The following is a 16,296-nucleotide window of genomic DNA, read 5'->3' on the forward strand; positions in this document are numbered from 1 at the left end:
TGGCCAGGCTGGTTTGAAACCTGACCTCAAGTGATCCGCCTGCCTCGGCCTCCCAAAGTGCTGGGATTATAGCCATGAACCACCACACCTGGCCTAGAAACTTTTGACCTCAAAAATCATGTGACAGCTTCATCACTAAGCTAATGTGTACTTATCACAAGAACCATATATATGCACAATCATTAGTAACATGACTTGGACACAGCTACATCATTTTTTGAGACAGTCTGCAACCTTCTCCTAGGTTCAAGCAATTCTCGTGCCACAGCCTCCCAAGTAGCTGGGACCACAGGCGCACGCCACCATGCCCCGCTAGGACACAGCTACATTTTGAGTATGAATATTTTCCCAGGCATTTTCTACACACATACATATATATTTATACTTACTTTACAAAATCATAGTATCTAGTGTTTTTTACTTAATACAACATTTGTATTTCTCCCTGTAACCATTTATTCTTCTAAAATTGACCTTTTAGCAGAGTATATGGACATTTTATGATTTGTTTTTCTAATCCCCAGTAGAACATCCAGACCCTGCCTTTCATGAGTGCCCTCCTGCCCCCAACCCTCCTAGGCTTTCTTATCTCATGAAAAGGGGCTGCCGGTGCAAGGGTCTGCTGGAACAACCTCTCCGAACAGTTTATGTCAACTCCTGGGCCTGTTTCCTTAGATTTTTTTCTCCATCTGCTTCTCTTCCTAAGCCCTTCCTGGCCTGGACCTTTCTGGAACAGAAGATCTCCAAGGGTTCCTTGCTCTCCCGCAGCCTGAGATTTTTAAAAGATGATGAGGCGTTCCAGTGACCCTGAGCGTCCTCATCACACTCTTACAGTATTAACAGGCCAATCCATCAGCCATTGATGAAAAGTGTACAGGGCTCCACACATCTCTCCACCACAGGCTTATGAGGCAGCCTTGTCCCCATTCCACAGACGGGGACGCTGTGGCTCAGGCAAGTCCAGTAGCTGGCCGAGGGACACACCTGCCGAGTTCAAGTCAGGTCTGCCTGAGGCCTGCCTCATGTTTATCAACCTTATACCCCTAACCGTCTAGGGCTTTAGCATATGGGAGAGCCACATCCCATCCCCTGACCACAGACACCTGTCCACCTGTCTCCCCTAAGAGAAGGAACAGAACACTTTCCTCCCATTATTCTCCCACCATGTTTGGCTCCAGGAAGACCTGTATCCCTGCCTTCCTAATGTACCATATTTCTTTCCACGAAGGCACAGGCTCCCCTTCCACCTGAAATGTGCCTTCCCTCCTGTGTGCCTCACTAACTCCTAATGCAGCCTTCAGATATGGGCTCCAGGTCACCTCCCACACAAGCAAGGAGGTTCCCCCTCACATTATATATGTTCAGAGCACTGTGTCATTTGTCTTCCTAGCACTTGCCATGGACTGTATATATATTCTTTTGCAATTATTTCAATATGTGTTTCTCCCACTAGACTATCAGCTCCCCAAGGACAGGAACTATGTCATTTTTGCCATCCATCCTAACCCTAGGACCAGACACAGTAGCCCACACTCAGTGTGCCTGTTGAATGAGCAGCTGCTCAGAACCCAAGCCAACTGGCCACGCCCACTCTCAGGCCATTCCTCAACCCCAACGGCCCTCCATGTTCATACCACTCTCTCCTTTCTGATGGGTCTATGTTGATCTCTCTGGGCTCATGGTGGTGGGGGTGGCATCCTTGACTAGTTCTTGTTTTATTCTGAAAGTGACATACTGGCATTAAAAAAAGAAAATCACATCATAGAGGTCACAGGCAGGGTGCGGTGGCTCACACCTGCAATCCCAGTGCTTTGGGAGGCCGAGGTGGGTGGATCATCTGAGGTCAGGAGTTTGAGCCTGGCCAATGTAGCAAAACCCTGTCTCTACTAAAAGTACACAAAAAATTAGCCAGGTGTGGTGGCACACACCTGTATTCCCAGCTACTCAGGAGGCTGAGGCAGGAGAATCACTTGAACTCTGGAGGTGGAGGTTGCAGTGAGCGGAGATCACGTCACTGTACTCCAGCCTGGGCAACACAGTGAGAGAGAGAAGGCAATCAAATCAATTTTTTTTTTCCATTTATACAGAACCTCAGTCTCACCCCCATAATTTACTGTTACTTGTTATCTACCCCAAATTGTTATGCATGTATAAACATACATATTTTCAGCCTTCAAAAAATAGAGACGAAACAATCCAGTTCTGCTTTCTGCAGAAACCACATGCATTTGTTAAAAATGACTGGGCTTTGCTGGTGCCCTCCACACTCACTGTGAAGATCAGAAGGAAGGAGAGAGTTTACACATAAACAGTTCCTCCTAGCAGCCCTTTTGGGACTTGACAGCACTTCCTACATCCCCTTTCCATCATCTCTCCTCCAGCCTAAACAGCATGAGCTTGTTATTTTAAGCATCCTCATAAGGCCCCTGTTCAAGCCCATATATCTGGCTGTGTGGCCTCCAGAATAAATTCCGTGCAGCTGGAGGGCCAAGCAGGCATGTGCAGCTCCACCGAGGAAGAGAGAGTCAACACGCCACGTGATCGTGGTTTCTGGTTAGACCAGACACTCATAAGAAGAACTGATCTTGGACACTAGCGATGCTGGCCACAAACTAGGAGAGGCAGCACAAACACTCCATCTGGAAGGCTTCTTCTCCATATCTGATTTTTCATGGGGTACTGGACAGTTATATGTAGGAAATGCCTGTGACTAAGAAATTTTCAATTGTGTTCTCTTTTGACCTTGAGCTTTGAAACCAATGCAAATTCTTCCCCTCCCGCTAGCACCACTGTGACCCCTCACCTCTTCTTCTCCACAGTCACACTCTTCCCCATCTTCCAGGTACCCGTTCCCACACCTCCGGCCTCCATACAGCATCCTGGTGTCTGGCATGTTGGAGAGACACATTCCACCGCCTGACTGCAGATACCTGTCCAGCTCCCTCCTGTTGCATCCATTGAACACTTTGGGAAAGGGGTGACTGGCAGAGGACAAGGCTGGAATTAGTTGGGGAGTCTGAGCATCCAGCAGTCAGGCAGGTGTCACTCCTGCTGTCACTCCTGCTACCCACAGGGCCGACTCCACCTGGGTTCAGACCCCCATTGTCTCACACACATACATTCTGGCCCCTTAGAACATTTACCAATACATTAATTTAGAATTCTTTCATCCTTAGTGATGAGATATTAACCATCCCATAGCATTTTATTTTTCTCACTCTGCATGGAGGAAGCATTTGAGAATCAGGAGTAGCAATTTCTGCCCATTGCATGAGGGGGCTGCAATAAGTAAAGGGTTGTGTGTTACAATAGGTCTCCCGAGCCTTAGCTCGGTTGAAGGAAACACCAGCCAACCTAAACTTTTCCTGAAGCTGATATCAGGTGAATATTCTCTTGCAACAGAGGACCAGGCCAAAAAAAGGCCAAGATCATAAGTTTTATTTCTTTCTGGGCCAGTGATCTCATTGCTGTTCTAAGGATGCAGAGGGCACTCCAAACTCAACCAGCCAACTCATAAACGCATGCTCTTTATCACAGGAGTATGGAAGGTCCTGGGTCCCACTATTGGTGAAAAGGACAAAAAGTACAACCACCTGGGTCTACAAAAGGAGAGTTATCCTGCTCCCAATTCTCTAAACCAATTAAAGGTTAAACCCTCCAAGAAACTGGAGGTTTTCCTTCAGTGGGAAGGTATGCTACAAGGAATTTGTTACTAATAATTGTTAAACTATCCAAAGTTGTGAATAATTTAAAAATGAAAGGGAATAGTAATCAATATAACTCTCAATCATTTGTCTTCAGATATGCTTTTTAGATTGAGAGAGAAAGGGGTGAGCTTAACCATGGGCTTATAGGGATCCAGGCATGACTGTGAAGTTGTATCCTGCCTCATTCTTTTTTTGTTGTTGTGGTTTTGAGATGGAGTCTTGTTCTGTTGCCCAGGCTGAAGGCTGGAGTGCAGTGGCACAATCTTGGCTCACTGCAACCTTCGCCTCCTGAGTTCAAGTGATTCTCCTGCCTCAGCCTCCCTAGTAGCTGGGACCACAGGCATGCACCACCATGCCCAGCTAATTTTTGTATTTTTAGTAGAGATGGGGTTTCACCATGTTGGCCGGGCTGGTCTCGAACTCCTGACCTCAGGTGAACCACCCACCTCAGCCTCACAAAGTGCTGGAATTACAGTCGTGAGCCACCGCACCCAGCCAACATCATCCTTTCCATGTCACAGCTGAGAAGTAATTTTTAAAAATTGATACCAGAGCTCTAAGAAAGCTGCACTGTTTCTTGGAGACATTGAAACACCATTCTCTAAGAATCATAAGCAGGCCCTAATGGTTTGGGGTGAAGAAACACAAGGTCCCGTCGTGATGCCTTCCAAAGAGCCTGGAAGAACCCAATGCTTTGTGCTGCCTGAGTCCAGATGCTAGAAGACAAGTCCTTTGAAGAAACTCCCTAATTCTCTTCAAATGCTCTGGTTTTAAAAATCCCTCATGACCGGCCGGGCGCGGTGGCTCACACCTGTAATCCCAGCACTTTGGGAGGCCGAGGCGGGTGGATCACGATGTCAGGAGATCAAGACCATCCTGGCTAACACGGTGAAACCCTGCCTCTACTGAAAATACAAAAAATTAGCCGGCCTGGTGGCGGGCGCCTGTAGTCCCAGCTTCTTGGGAGGCTAAGGCAGGAGAATGGCATGAACCCGGGAGGCGGAGCTTGCAGTGAGCCCAGATTGTGCCACTGCACTCCAGCCTGGACAACAGAGCAAGACTCCATTTCATTAAAAAAAAAAAAAAAAAAAAAAATTCCCTCATGACCACAGGGAGATGCAGCTGCCTCGCCCGGTTCCTCATGGGTAACGTGGCCTGCAAACTCCCTGAGAAGTCACTGTGGGGTGTGTGGATGGCCCTCTTCTTCAACTTGTTCTGTTACATCCGAGCTTTCAATGAAGCCTGGAATTGAAACAGCACTGATCCAACTCTCTTGGGATAGAAGAATTAAGGGTTGTGGCTATGATCAAAATGTGTCCTCATCAAAAATTCATGAAATAAAAAAGACACATATAGCCAAGCCAATTTTATAACTCAACACCTTAAAACATAAATTAAATAAATCTAGGGTTACACCAGCACCAAACCTCCTGCTGGAAAGTTAAGTTCTTGCCGCACATTTGCCTTGGTCTTCTCTCAATTTCTTTGTTGTAAAAACCACATTTTTTGGCCCCATCAGAAGTTTAAGGGAGTCTCAGTGGGGCCAGCTGGGAGGAATCCCTGGGTCACACTGTCCAGGTGTGCCCACCCTCCTCCCCATCCTCCCTCTTCCTGTTTGACTCACCCAGTGGCAGCTGCCATGATGCACCCACCATCAGCCGCACTGGCCGAGCAGCAATCCGCAGAATCATGGGTCATGCCAAAGTTGTGGCCCATCTCGTGGGCCATGGTGGCAGCCACGCCAATGGCATTCTCGGAGTGGTCCTGCTCAGAAGACAGAGTTGAGGTCAAGGTCAAGGGGACAGATGCGCCTCTGCCCCCCATCCGTGCCTTATCCTTAGCCAAGTCTTGTAGATCTCCACCAATTCCACTGTCACTGAGCGTACAGACTCTCCATATGTGCCTCCGACAGCAAGGTTGAACCTCCTGTCACTAGGAGGAAATCAAATGTTTAAAAGTCCATGTTTCCTGAGTTCTCAAAGGTTGCAGACCACAACTGACCTATGGATGAACTTCCAGACCAATAAATGCTTTCTGAATAAATAAAAGAGGAAGATTTTTCCCCATTCTTCTTCTGAACATATATATCTCTCCAGACATAAGGAAATCAACATAGAAAACACCACCTTGATTCAAACATAGGGTGTACTTGGCTTAGTGTTTCCTGAGAAAGCCACACAAGACAGATACACTCCAGGGACAGCACTTGGTGTACTGTCTGATGACGCAAAAGCTAAGAAATCAAGAGGAAAAAAACCCAGCAGGAAAGAAGCAGCAGAAAGAGATTTACTAAACATGGAAGTGTGTTTCCTGCGTTATTTCATTTAATTCCCATTCCTATCCTATGATTATCAACTGTAAAACCATGTGTTTTTTACAGCTGAGAACACACATTAACTCACCCAAAATCACACAGCTGTTCTTTGAACCCAACAGGCTTAGACCCTAGAGCCTGTGGTTTGGGCCATTATGCTACTTTGTCGATAAATACAGAATGCATAGAGGGACAGACAAATAGATGGAGAGAAGTCTTCCTTGATATGCACTTCACAGGTTAGAAATGAAGAGTCAAAACAAATAGTCTCACGAAGTCAGAGTGAATTTCAAAAGAAGGCAGTAATTTCCTAACCATGACTTTGAGACAGGTTCTGGTTTCTTAATGACATATATAACAGCACACCACCTGAAATAAAAACACTTTTAACCTCTACTCTGTTACTATTTGCCAGTCCCTGGTTTGGAACATATGAGATCTAGTGACATATGCATGTAATCTCTTCAGGGTTCCTGAGCTTGAAGATAAGGAATGAACTATAATAAATGAAAATTCACCCTTCGGTACCTCCATCTGTTAGAATTTAATGACTTCATTTTAAACAATTGCCCTTCCCGATGTCAAAGTTTTTTCTGCTACAATAATAAATATCAACTTATTATTCAAAAGATGACCTCTGGTCTTGAAAGGCAGCTCAGCGCCTTCTGCAGCACACACACACGTGCTGAGACTCACCATGTTGACTCCTCCAGACTGGTACACAGAGCACATGGCCATGAGGGGGGCCAGGCCGATGGTGGTGCCGTGGAAGGACATGCCCCTGCAGGAGGCAAGGAGAGACAGTGACCGGGGAGGGGACTGAGAGGGCTGTTCCAATGTGCCCGGGAGTAGGTGGCCATCACGGGGTTCCCTGGCCCCGCTGACTTTCCCAGGTCATTCCCAAGGGGAGAGGCCCTTGTAACCAGGCCAACTGGACAACTTCCAGCTCACCACACCTCTCACTTCCTCTCACCTACTCCCTCACGACTCCAGAGGAACACAGAGAGAGAGAGAAAGGTCGTTTATCTCCCACAATATACCCAGAGCTGATTCCTTGGAAGGAAATGGGCAGGGTTTGCAAAGCTGCATTGCATTCCTGCTGCACAGGAAAAGGTCAGAAGGAGAGGCTGATGGAAGGGTGGCACAGATTCTGAGGCTGAAGTGAATCATGCCCACTTCCATCAGCTGCCGGGATCCAATACCTTATCCCTGGCTCTGTGGTGAGAGTCCCGCAGGGTAGGGGTGGGGGCATCGGGGCAGCAGCTGTGGGGCCGATGATGCTTCATTCCCACATACTCAGGGGCCAAGGAAACAGCTGTGCCCCATCAGGAGCCTCACAAAGTGCAGCTGGATGCAAGAATGAGCTGTTTTCTGCCTTTGTTTTGCAATGGGAGCCTAATCTGCCAGCAGCAAGCTGCATTTTCCCCAGTTGAATACATCCCTCTTTCAGTTATATACATCCAGGGTACGGGAGAAGAAAAAAAATACTACCAGTGTTTCTGTGCATGCCACAAACATGTAATGTATTGAAAGAATCTATATGGAAATTCATTATGTGGTATTTATCTCCACGTTTGCCTTCTCATCTAGACCATGATATCTTTGACAGCAAGACTATCCTAACTGTTTTGGGATCAGTAGAACCTAGCACAGAATCTCACACATAATGGGTATACAATAAATGTTTGCTGAATTACAGGCAGACTTATCTTCAGAGAAACAATCTGCAAAGAAATATGCAAATTGATATGAAGTCCTACTAGTTATTTTCTAAATGTTCCAAAGTTCAGGCCAAAAGTTCTAATAGCCAAAGACTCTTCCTAGGCAAATGTACCGTCACGAAGTAACTATTTACAGCCCAGGTTTTGGGGACAGTTATTTTTCCCAGTTTCTTTAAAAGGATAAGCCAAAGTTTAAATGATTATTAACTCAGCTATATTTAGGGAACAGAAGAAAAATGGTTTTAAGGCCAGGCATGTGTGGCTCACGCCTATAATCCCAGCACTTTGGGAGGCCGAGGCGGGCGGATCGCTTGAGGCCAGGAGTTCAAGACCAGTTTGGCCAACATGGCTAAATCCTGTCTCTATTAAAAATACAAAAATTGGCCGGGCATGGTGGTGCATGCCTGCAATCTCAGCTACTTGGGAGGCTGAGGCACTAGAATTGCTTGAGCCCAAGAGGTGGAGGTTGCAGTGAGCCGAGATCGCACTACTGCACTCCAGCCTGGGCAGCAGAGGGAAACTCTGTCTCAAAAAAAAAAAAGAAGAAGAAGAAGATAAATGGTTTTATTATCTATATGCCTTTTGTTGTAACTGCGTCAAAATACCTTCAGAAGTCAACACTAATAAATACCAAATAATCACCCTGGGGCACTGTCACATGTGACCCCCATCACTGCCTCTCTGGGGCTGATGAAAATCTAGCACAATCCCTCCTCAATGTCTCCCTCCAACCAAACCCTCAGTTCCTGCACTGTCTAACACTTGGACTCTCTCAGGCACTCAGCCCTGTGCCCCTTGGGAACCAAGTGAAGGACAACACAAGGAGCCCGCTCTCCTGTGCCTGTGTTGGGAGATCAGCTCATATATTAGAACAAAGTGTCAGAAATATTAAGATGAGCCTCTTAGAAACTCTAAGACTTGACCAACAGTCAGTCCCTTCCCAAATACATACGCAATTATTTCAGATGCTCAATGGAATATGGGTAAGTCTAATTTTCCCATTAGACTGTAAACATTTCTTAGGACTAATGTGACTCAGGCTTTTAAACATTCTCTGGTGTATGCTGGGTACAGAGCACATGTTTAGGAAATGCCTGATTCTCTGGACCAGGGAGTCAGAATGGCCTTGTACAACGAACACTCACCATGGGGCAAACTCTGAGCATGTGCTCGGTGGGCAGAGGCTTTGCAGGCAAGGACAACACAACATATGGAAAAAGGCTATTTACGTGATTAATTGGGCATTGTCATGGTACTTCTGGGCAAGCAGCTTGCGCCTCCAGCTGAGAAAGGACCAGAGGGTAGAGTATGGATTCTCCGAAACTTCACACATGTTCCCATGAGTCCACACTTCCAAGCCCACGAGAGCAATCCGGATGTTCAAGGATCGGTAAAACTGAAAGGACACAAAAAAACCACAGTATCTGTCAATACCACCTGAGATTTGAAAGCCCCTTCCTTTCATTCTGTTGGAGTTTGAGATTAAAAAGAAAAAAACTAAAAATAAAAAATAAAAATAAATTTTAAAAAAAAGCTCCTTCCTAGCCTAAGAACTCAGAGCACAGATACCAGATTTCTCTTCTGCCCATGGCTCCAAGGGAAGGAGGCACTGGTGTTATTGACATTTTTTAGAAAGGGAAAATGAGATCCTGAGAGAGAGCAGGACATTCTGGTGGCAGAATTGCAGTGACTTTGTTTAGAGATGACTGAGATAGGAGATAAAATTGCTTTCAGATATGAATAGGTCTATCATGTGGAAAAAGTTGTTCTGCATGATGTTCAAGTAGGGCTTAGGTCAATAGGTAAAACAGACAGGAACATAAATTTCATTTTAAAATAGGAAGAAGGCTTTCAAACAAAGCTGGTCATGAGATAGCTCAGAGCTGAGCTTTGCTGTCTTCTGTAATCAGTGCCCTTGGCCAGGCTGTCTGATACAATTTTTTTCTCCCAATTCCTTATGTGGGCCTTACCTTTCTTATGGGTATCTAAAAAGTTATCTTGTATATAGATTTTTTAAAGCCACTTCATTGAGGTATAATTTGAATACCATAATACCCACCTATTTTAAGTGTACAGCTCAATACTTTTTGGTAAATTTACCAAGTTTTAAAGCCATCACCAGCCAAGCGTGGTGGCTCACACCTGTAATCCCAGCACTCTGGGAGGCTGAGGTGGACGGATCACATGAGGTCGGGAGTTCGAGACCAGCCTGACCAACATGGAGAAACCCCGTCTCCACTAAAAATACAAAATTAGCTGGGCGTGGTGGCGCATGCCTGTAATCCCAGCTACTCAGGAGGCTGAGGCAGGAGAATCACTTGAACCCGGGAGGCAGCGGTTGCGGTGAGCCAAGATTGCGCCATTGCACTCCAGCCTGGGCAACGGGCGAAACTCCGTCTCAAAAAAATAAAAATAAAATAAAGCCATCGCCGTCATCCAGTGTTAGAACATTTTCATCACATCGGTGAGATCCCTCATGTCTATTGATAGTCATTTCCCATTCTCACCCTCAGCCCAGGCAACCATGCGTCTACTTTGTTTTTATTCTGCCTTTTCTGGACATCTGTTTTACAATATGTGGTTTTGTGTGTCTGGCTTCTCCTACTTACCATAATGTTTTTGCGATGTATCCATGTGTTAGAGTGTATCCATTTATGATTTCTCTTTATTGCTGAATAATATTCTTTTGTATGGCTATACCAAATTATATTAATACATGGATATTTTATTATAAAATGTCTCCCACTCATTTTGGAAGTAAATGAGTATAAATGACATAAAAGTGCATAGATACGCTTACTCTTCAAATTTTCTTCCCCATCCCTGGACAGTCTCAGGTTTTGTCAAGGATGGAATAAGCAGGTTGCAAGCAATAGACTACAGAGTTCCTTGGTAATCTTCAGGGTTTTGTCCAAACCAGAGATCCTGAAATTCTATATGCAAGATCTGATTCGACCTCCTCGAGGCTAGAGCTACATCTAATTTTTATGATGTGGCATTTTTCATCACATACAAATATAAGCAGGAGGAGGGTTTTCTTTAAAGCTAAACCACTGGAAGGTGTGGGTACAATGAGTTCTTTGATGGGTCTACCCTACAAATACTGAGCCAGTGCCTTAATAAAAAGCCCCATGTATGGAGAGGACATATGAGCAGGAGATACCATCTTTATCCAAAATTGGTAGGTACTGCCCCAGCTAAAAAGAATAATCATAGCACCAACATTTTTCCACCACTTTTTATATACTAGGCACTGAGGCTTAGAGAAGTTAAGGAATTTGCCCAAAGTCTCAGCAAGAAGATGGTGGAGCCAGGATGAAGGCCCAAATTACAACCTCAGAGCCTATTTGTGACCCTTTACTACTTCAGTGCTGCAGTATCTACACATCCAGATAACCCACTCGCTCCAAGAAATGCTGGTCAAGATGGGCTCCAGATTCAGTGAAATATCAGTTTATTTCAACGGAAATTTTGATTTTTCTGTTTTGTGCCAGTTCAATCGTTACAGAAAATAAAAGGTTCAGATTCCAGTTTGAATTTGCTTTACTAGGGAGCTTTTGAAGGAAGTAAACTTGGCTTTTTTTCACAGTTACAGAAAAACATTTTGGATTGGGTTCATGATTCAGCACGAGTCCAATTCACTCCAGTTTTAGTTCAACAATAGTTCAGTTCAAGTAGCTGGGTCAGCAAGCTCCAGAGAAGTGGGCGTGGCTTCTCTTACCCGCCAGGAGTGACTAACACCAGCCGCGAGGAGAGAGCCAAGACGGCTGCACAGGATGCCTGGGCCACCCAGGCTTAGGGCTTTCAGTAAGGACTGGGGCTTGCTGGTGCCTGTCTTCTCCCTTCACTTGTCACCAGCGCCCTTGGTTCCATCACATACCCCACAGAGGGGATACCCAGCCAAGTCCGCACCTGCCAGGTCTCCAAACAATAGATGTCACATGGGGGAAAGCAGGTCAGCCTCCCATATTCTCCCCAGGGAAACAAGCTTCCCTTGTTTTCCCAGATGTCGAGTGTTTGGGTTGTAGGATTATTTAAATGTTATTCTTGAGTGAGTCAGGAGCTAGAGAGAGGACTGGACTGTGTCCCTAGAGTCTGTCCTTCCAGGAAATGCCAGTGTTTGACTTTCACCTGTCACTGACCACTGACCTTTGTTTCCAGAGCCATCTAGGGCAGAAAAAAAACATGGGCATGGAAACTGCCATCTGATGACTTCAGAACACTAATACATTTGCCTGTTAATCCCTAAAACATATTTTAAGTGATCTCCTATATTCTCTAGTGTTTAGGAAAAAATGATTTTCCCTTTAGACCTGGAATTCATGAATCCCTAGCAGGCCCAAAGTTAAGTTTCATCAATGTTATGAGTATTCTAAAATTGTTCAATAAACGTTACCAGATTCTCAAAGAGACCTGTGATCCCAAACACATTAAAACCTACTTTTAAAAACAATATACTACTAGCCTACCAAGAGGCTATTGTCATCCTAGGTTACCTATTCTGCATTTTGTACTATAACAAATATCCTCTTTCATATACACAACGTATTTCCAAGTTCCAGACCAGCCTGTTCTAGTAAAATTCAAAAATGTAGGTATTTCCCAAGAGCATCTTGTAAAAGGTCCTGACCTAGGAAAGTTAACCACTGCACATCCTTCCTAAGAGACAAGACATAATTTTAGGATAATTTTACAGATGGAGACTTTATAGAGTAGCCCCAAGCAATCCACTTCTCAGACAATCCACTTCTCAAGCAACCCACTTCTCAAACAGCTCACTTCTCAAACAGCCCACTTCTCAACTTTTAAGGCTGTGTGTCTTTCCCACCCTGACCTACCTCAATTTCCTCCTAAGCCAGAGAATCCCTGGGCTTTGTATCTGGAAGGAACCTTAAAGAACCTTAAAGGATTCTTAAACTGGGCTCTTCCACACCCCAAGCTGCTCGGGAGCCACTGCAGGGGTAAGAGGAAGGGGTCAGAAGGACAGCGTTCTGGGTCCTCACCCCTGCTCCCGCTTACAGCAGTCTGTTTTCATCTAACTTTTATACTAGACATTGGCATAAGATTTCATTTTTTAAAATTCCACCAGGAAAATAAAAATAACAAAAAACACACACACACACATTGATTTATGACAGCCCTTCTATTTATAAGTTGAAAACAAAACAAAAGAAAAAAAATGCAACACAAATAAAATGAGTTACTTGCCTAAGGGTACGTAGTTCAGGGCTCTGTCATGACCGCCCTGGGCCTCTATGGCACTGCTCAATCCAGCAGAAGGCAGCTCCAGTGCCCTTGGAAGTGCTGGCACCTGGCACCTTTCCCACAAAGTACACACCTGGTCTCACCTTATCAACATAGTTGGCGATCTCTATGAGCTTGTGTTTGGTGGCATCCTGGTCTCGTCGATTCTTCTGAAACTAAATGGGACAAGCAGAACCACGTGAGATCCCAGAACCTCTCGCAGGATGCTTCCTGCGCCCCATTACTTGTCTTTGAATTTGCTCTTTATTGTCTTCTGTCTTCTATGAGTTGTCATTTTTATGCAGTTGTCTTCCCCACCACAGTAAGAGCTTTGGAGGGTAGGACCTATCACATCCATCTTCATATCCACAGCTACTAGCTCAGTGCAGCACACACAGTAGGCATGCAATAATTATGCATGGAGTAGAATTGCCTTCCTCTAACCCTTGAAGCACATCTTATTCTCCTGTCCTTCGAACTACAGGGCCTCTGGCAAACTCCCACTGGGGCTTAGGGGGACTGATCCAATCCTCACCTTGGTCATCACCCCAACATGAAGCCACCATCACGCAGATCTCACAAGGCTTCCCTACATGTGGTCAATCAACAATGGTCGAATTGTTGCTGAATGCCTGCTATGGGCAAGGCATCGTGCTTAGCACTATGTAGGACACAAAGAAGTGTGAGATCTTGGTTCTAGCCTAGAGGAGCTTCAATTAAAACAGAGAGGGCCAGAAATAACTGTGGCAGATCCTGAGTGACAGATCCTGTACTTAAGGAGTATACAAGTGAAATGGTTGAGAAAACCTGCCAGGAAAACGTGCACAGAAATAACCACAGTGGGAGGTCATGTGAATGACATGAGTGCCAACGAGGAGGACCATAAGACACTGGCAAATAGGCTTCATCTTGCACACCACTCAGATCCACTGGCAGTGCCTTCTACAGTGAGAAGAATGAGAAGAATTCTGAGACTGCATCGATTCAATCAGACATTTTTTTTTTTTTTTTTTTTTTGAGACAGAGTCTCACTCTTGTTGCCCAGGCTGGAGTGCAGTGGCGCGATTTCGGCTCACAACCTCTGCCTCCCGGGTTCAAGCGATTCTCCTGTCTCAGCCTCCTGAGTAGCTGGGATTACAGGTGCTCGCCACCATGGCCAGCTAATTTTTGTATTTTTAGTAGTGATGGGGTTTCACCATGTTGGTCAGGCTGGTCTCAAACTCCTGACCTCAACTGATCCATCTGCCTTGGCCTCCCAAAGTGCTGGGATTACAGGCGTTAGCCACTGCGCCTGGCCGCAATCAGACATTTCTAACAAAGCACAGGAAAGAAAGCTGTGTTCCATTAGAAATATCAGCCATGGGTACCAGGAAGAGGACATTTCAGTATGAATACCTCCTATTTACCATTCCTGCCTCAAAAAGATAGATCTCTCTGAGCTGCAATGATGAAGGAAAGCTTCACAGTGTAAAGAGAAAACCTGCTACAACTGCAAATTAAATTTAAAAATGATGGGCATGTCCTGTACACTGCCATTGTTACACAGAATCTGGGTCCTCTCTAATTTATCTTAGGTACCCACCATACATGTTATTTCAATTCAAAATCTTCACGTCCTTCCTCCACCCCATCCCATGAGAATGTCTAAGCAAGAAACAACAAGAACAGCCAAGTAAAACAACCTGGGGTATTTTTTTGGCCAGAGGTGTGTACCAGCCCTGATACAGGGAAGAAATCCACCATTTCCCTTTCACCACAGCTTATGGACATTCTTAGGCTTCCTTAAAACTGCCACTCACCAGAAGAGAATCTGTCACCGCTGCTTTCTAGAGTTAGATTCAGTGTGACACTGTAACTTAGACCTTTCCAAGGTGTTAATCCAGGAGTTTCTCATTATAGAGGCCTCCTGTTTCTAAATTGGTCTCTCGGTACAGACAGCGTTGCAGCATTTCCATTCATTTAGTAATATTTATTAGAACATCAGGGTCAGATTTCATTGTCTTTCAAAAAAATATTAATCTTCTCTTCAAAGAACTGCCCAATGAGACCACCATAATTTAAGGAGCGAATTCTGTTGTCCAGAGTAGTCTGAAGCAGGAGTCAACAAACCTTTTCTGCAAAGGCCGGATTAGGCTTTGCAGCCCCATAGTCTCTGCTACAACTCTTCAGCTGTGCAGGTGGCTCAGAAGCAGGCCTGTATAATACAGAAACCAATGGGCCTGGCTGTGTTCCAGTAAAACTTTGTTTGCAAAAACACAGGATAGGCTGGATGTGACCATGGGGTATAGTTTGCAGACCCCTGATCTAAAGAAAGGACTGTCTCAAGCTTACATTTTCTAGGGTGACACAGCAAGTACCACATGCAGCACCATCCTTTCCCAGCCACTTTGCACTGTGCCAGCATCGTGGAAGTCCTTTAGAGGCCTGTGTTTACAGCTATCCTGTCTACCCCTACAACAGCCCACCTTACTCTTTATCCCCACCTGGATTCCGTTCCACCTGGGGAATGAATAAACTGAGAACCACCCTAGAAGCTCCCACCTAGGCCCAGGGAGCGAAGAGCTGCCTGCTCATTTTTACCGCTGACAACTCTCTCTCTAGGCAGCAGCAGGGTCTTGCTCTCCCTATCTGTGTCTCCACTCCCTGCTCTGCATTCACCCCACGGTGAAGGCTGTCCTGTCTCTGCAGCAGGTTATAAATCATGGTAAAGCAGCCCTCCCCTTTCCTGTCTTCCCATCCTCTCAGATTAATTAATTAATTGTCAAGAATATATTTCTGTCTGCAGAGGATGGAGACAGGTGGAGAGCGGATGATTCGTGAGCCTGTGAACCCAGCCTGGCCTGTTACACCCCCACTCTAGTCCCTCAAATGAATCATTCAAAGCCTTCAGCAGAGGGGTGTCCAGGTCTCTGAGAAATGATCACATTCCCTTATCCGCCACGGCTGCATGAATCACAGCCCTGTTGGGAACCCAGGGCTGTTGCTGAGATGCTATGCTTTGTAAGAGAAAGATGGCTCTAGCTGACATCAGAGTCCTGGAGGCACCTTGAGTGGACGCTTTTTCTCTGGGGGTGTGCTGTGACTCTGGAGGTCAGGAGACAGAAGATGCCTAATCCCTGCCTCCCACCATGCTGCCCACTTCTCCAGCTGCTGGAGATTCACACCCAGTGGGTTTTAAACCTTGCACAGAGATTCCTCTGAGAACAGTGCAAGGTCAAAGGGGAGAAACACTCCACCTTTAAACAGAGCAGCTGGGCTCTATATTCTTAACTATTGGGATTCCCAGGAACTTCCATCTAACCAAAGGATT

The 16,296-nt window shown here is 45.5% G+C and overlaps 1 protein-coding gene across 3 annotated transcripts in view; it reads right to left on the reverse strand.

The window, feature by feature from the left end:
• The window catches only part of ADAM19 (ADAM metallopeptidase domain 19), a 98,137-nt gene that overhangs the window by 22,629 nt on the left and 59,212 nt on the right, over positions 1 to 16,296 (reverse strand). For all 3 annotated transcript variants that reach the window (XM_054556142.2, XM_002816129.6, XM_024247680.3), the window contains 5 exons: positions 13,091 to 13,162; positions 8,972 to 9,138; positions 6,718 to 6,802; positions 5,332 to 5,471; positions 2,804 to 2,981 (listed from right to left, as the gene is read on the reverse strand). In XM_054556142.2, coding sequence (XP_054412117.1) covers positions 2,804 to 2,981; positions 5,332 to 5,471; positions 6,718 to 6,802; positions 8,972 to 9,138; positions 13,091 to 13,162 — 642 coding nt within the window. The remainder of the gene's footprint in view (positions 1 to 2,803; positions 2,982 to 5,331; positions 5,472 to 6,717; positions 6,803 to 8,971; positions 9,139 to 13,090; positions 13,163 to 16,296) is intronic.

Source organism: Pongo abelii, chromosome 4 (assembly GCF_028885655.2).
Source record: "Pongo abelii isolate AG06213 chromosome 4, NHGRI_mPonAbe1-v2.0_pri, whole genome shotgun sequence".
Lineage (NCBI taxonomy): Eukaryota > Metazoa > Chordata > Mammalia > Primates > Hominidae > Pongo > Pongo abelii.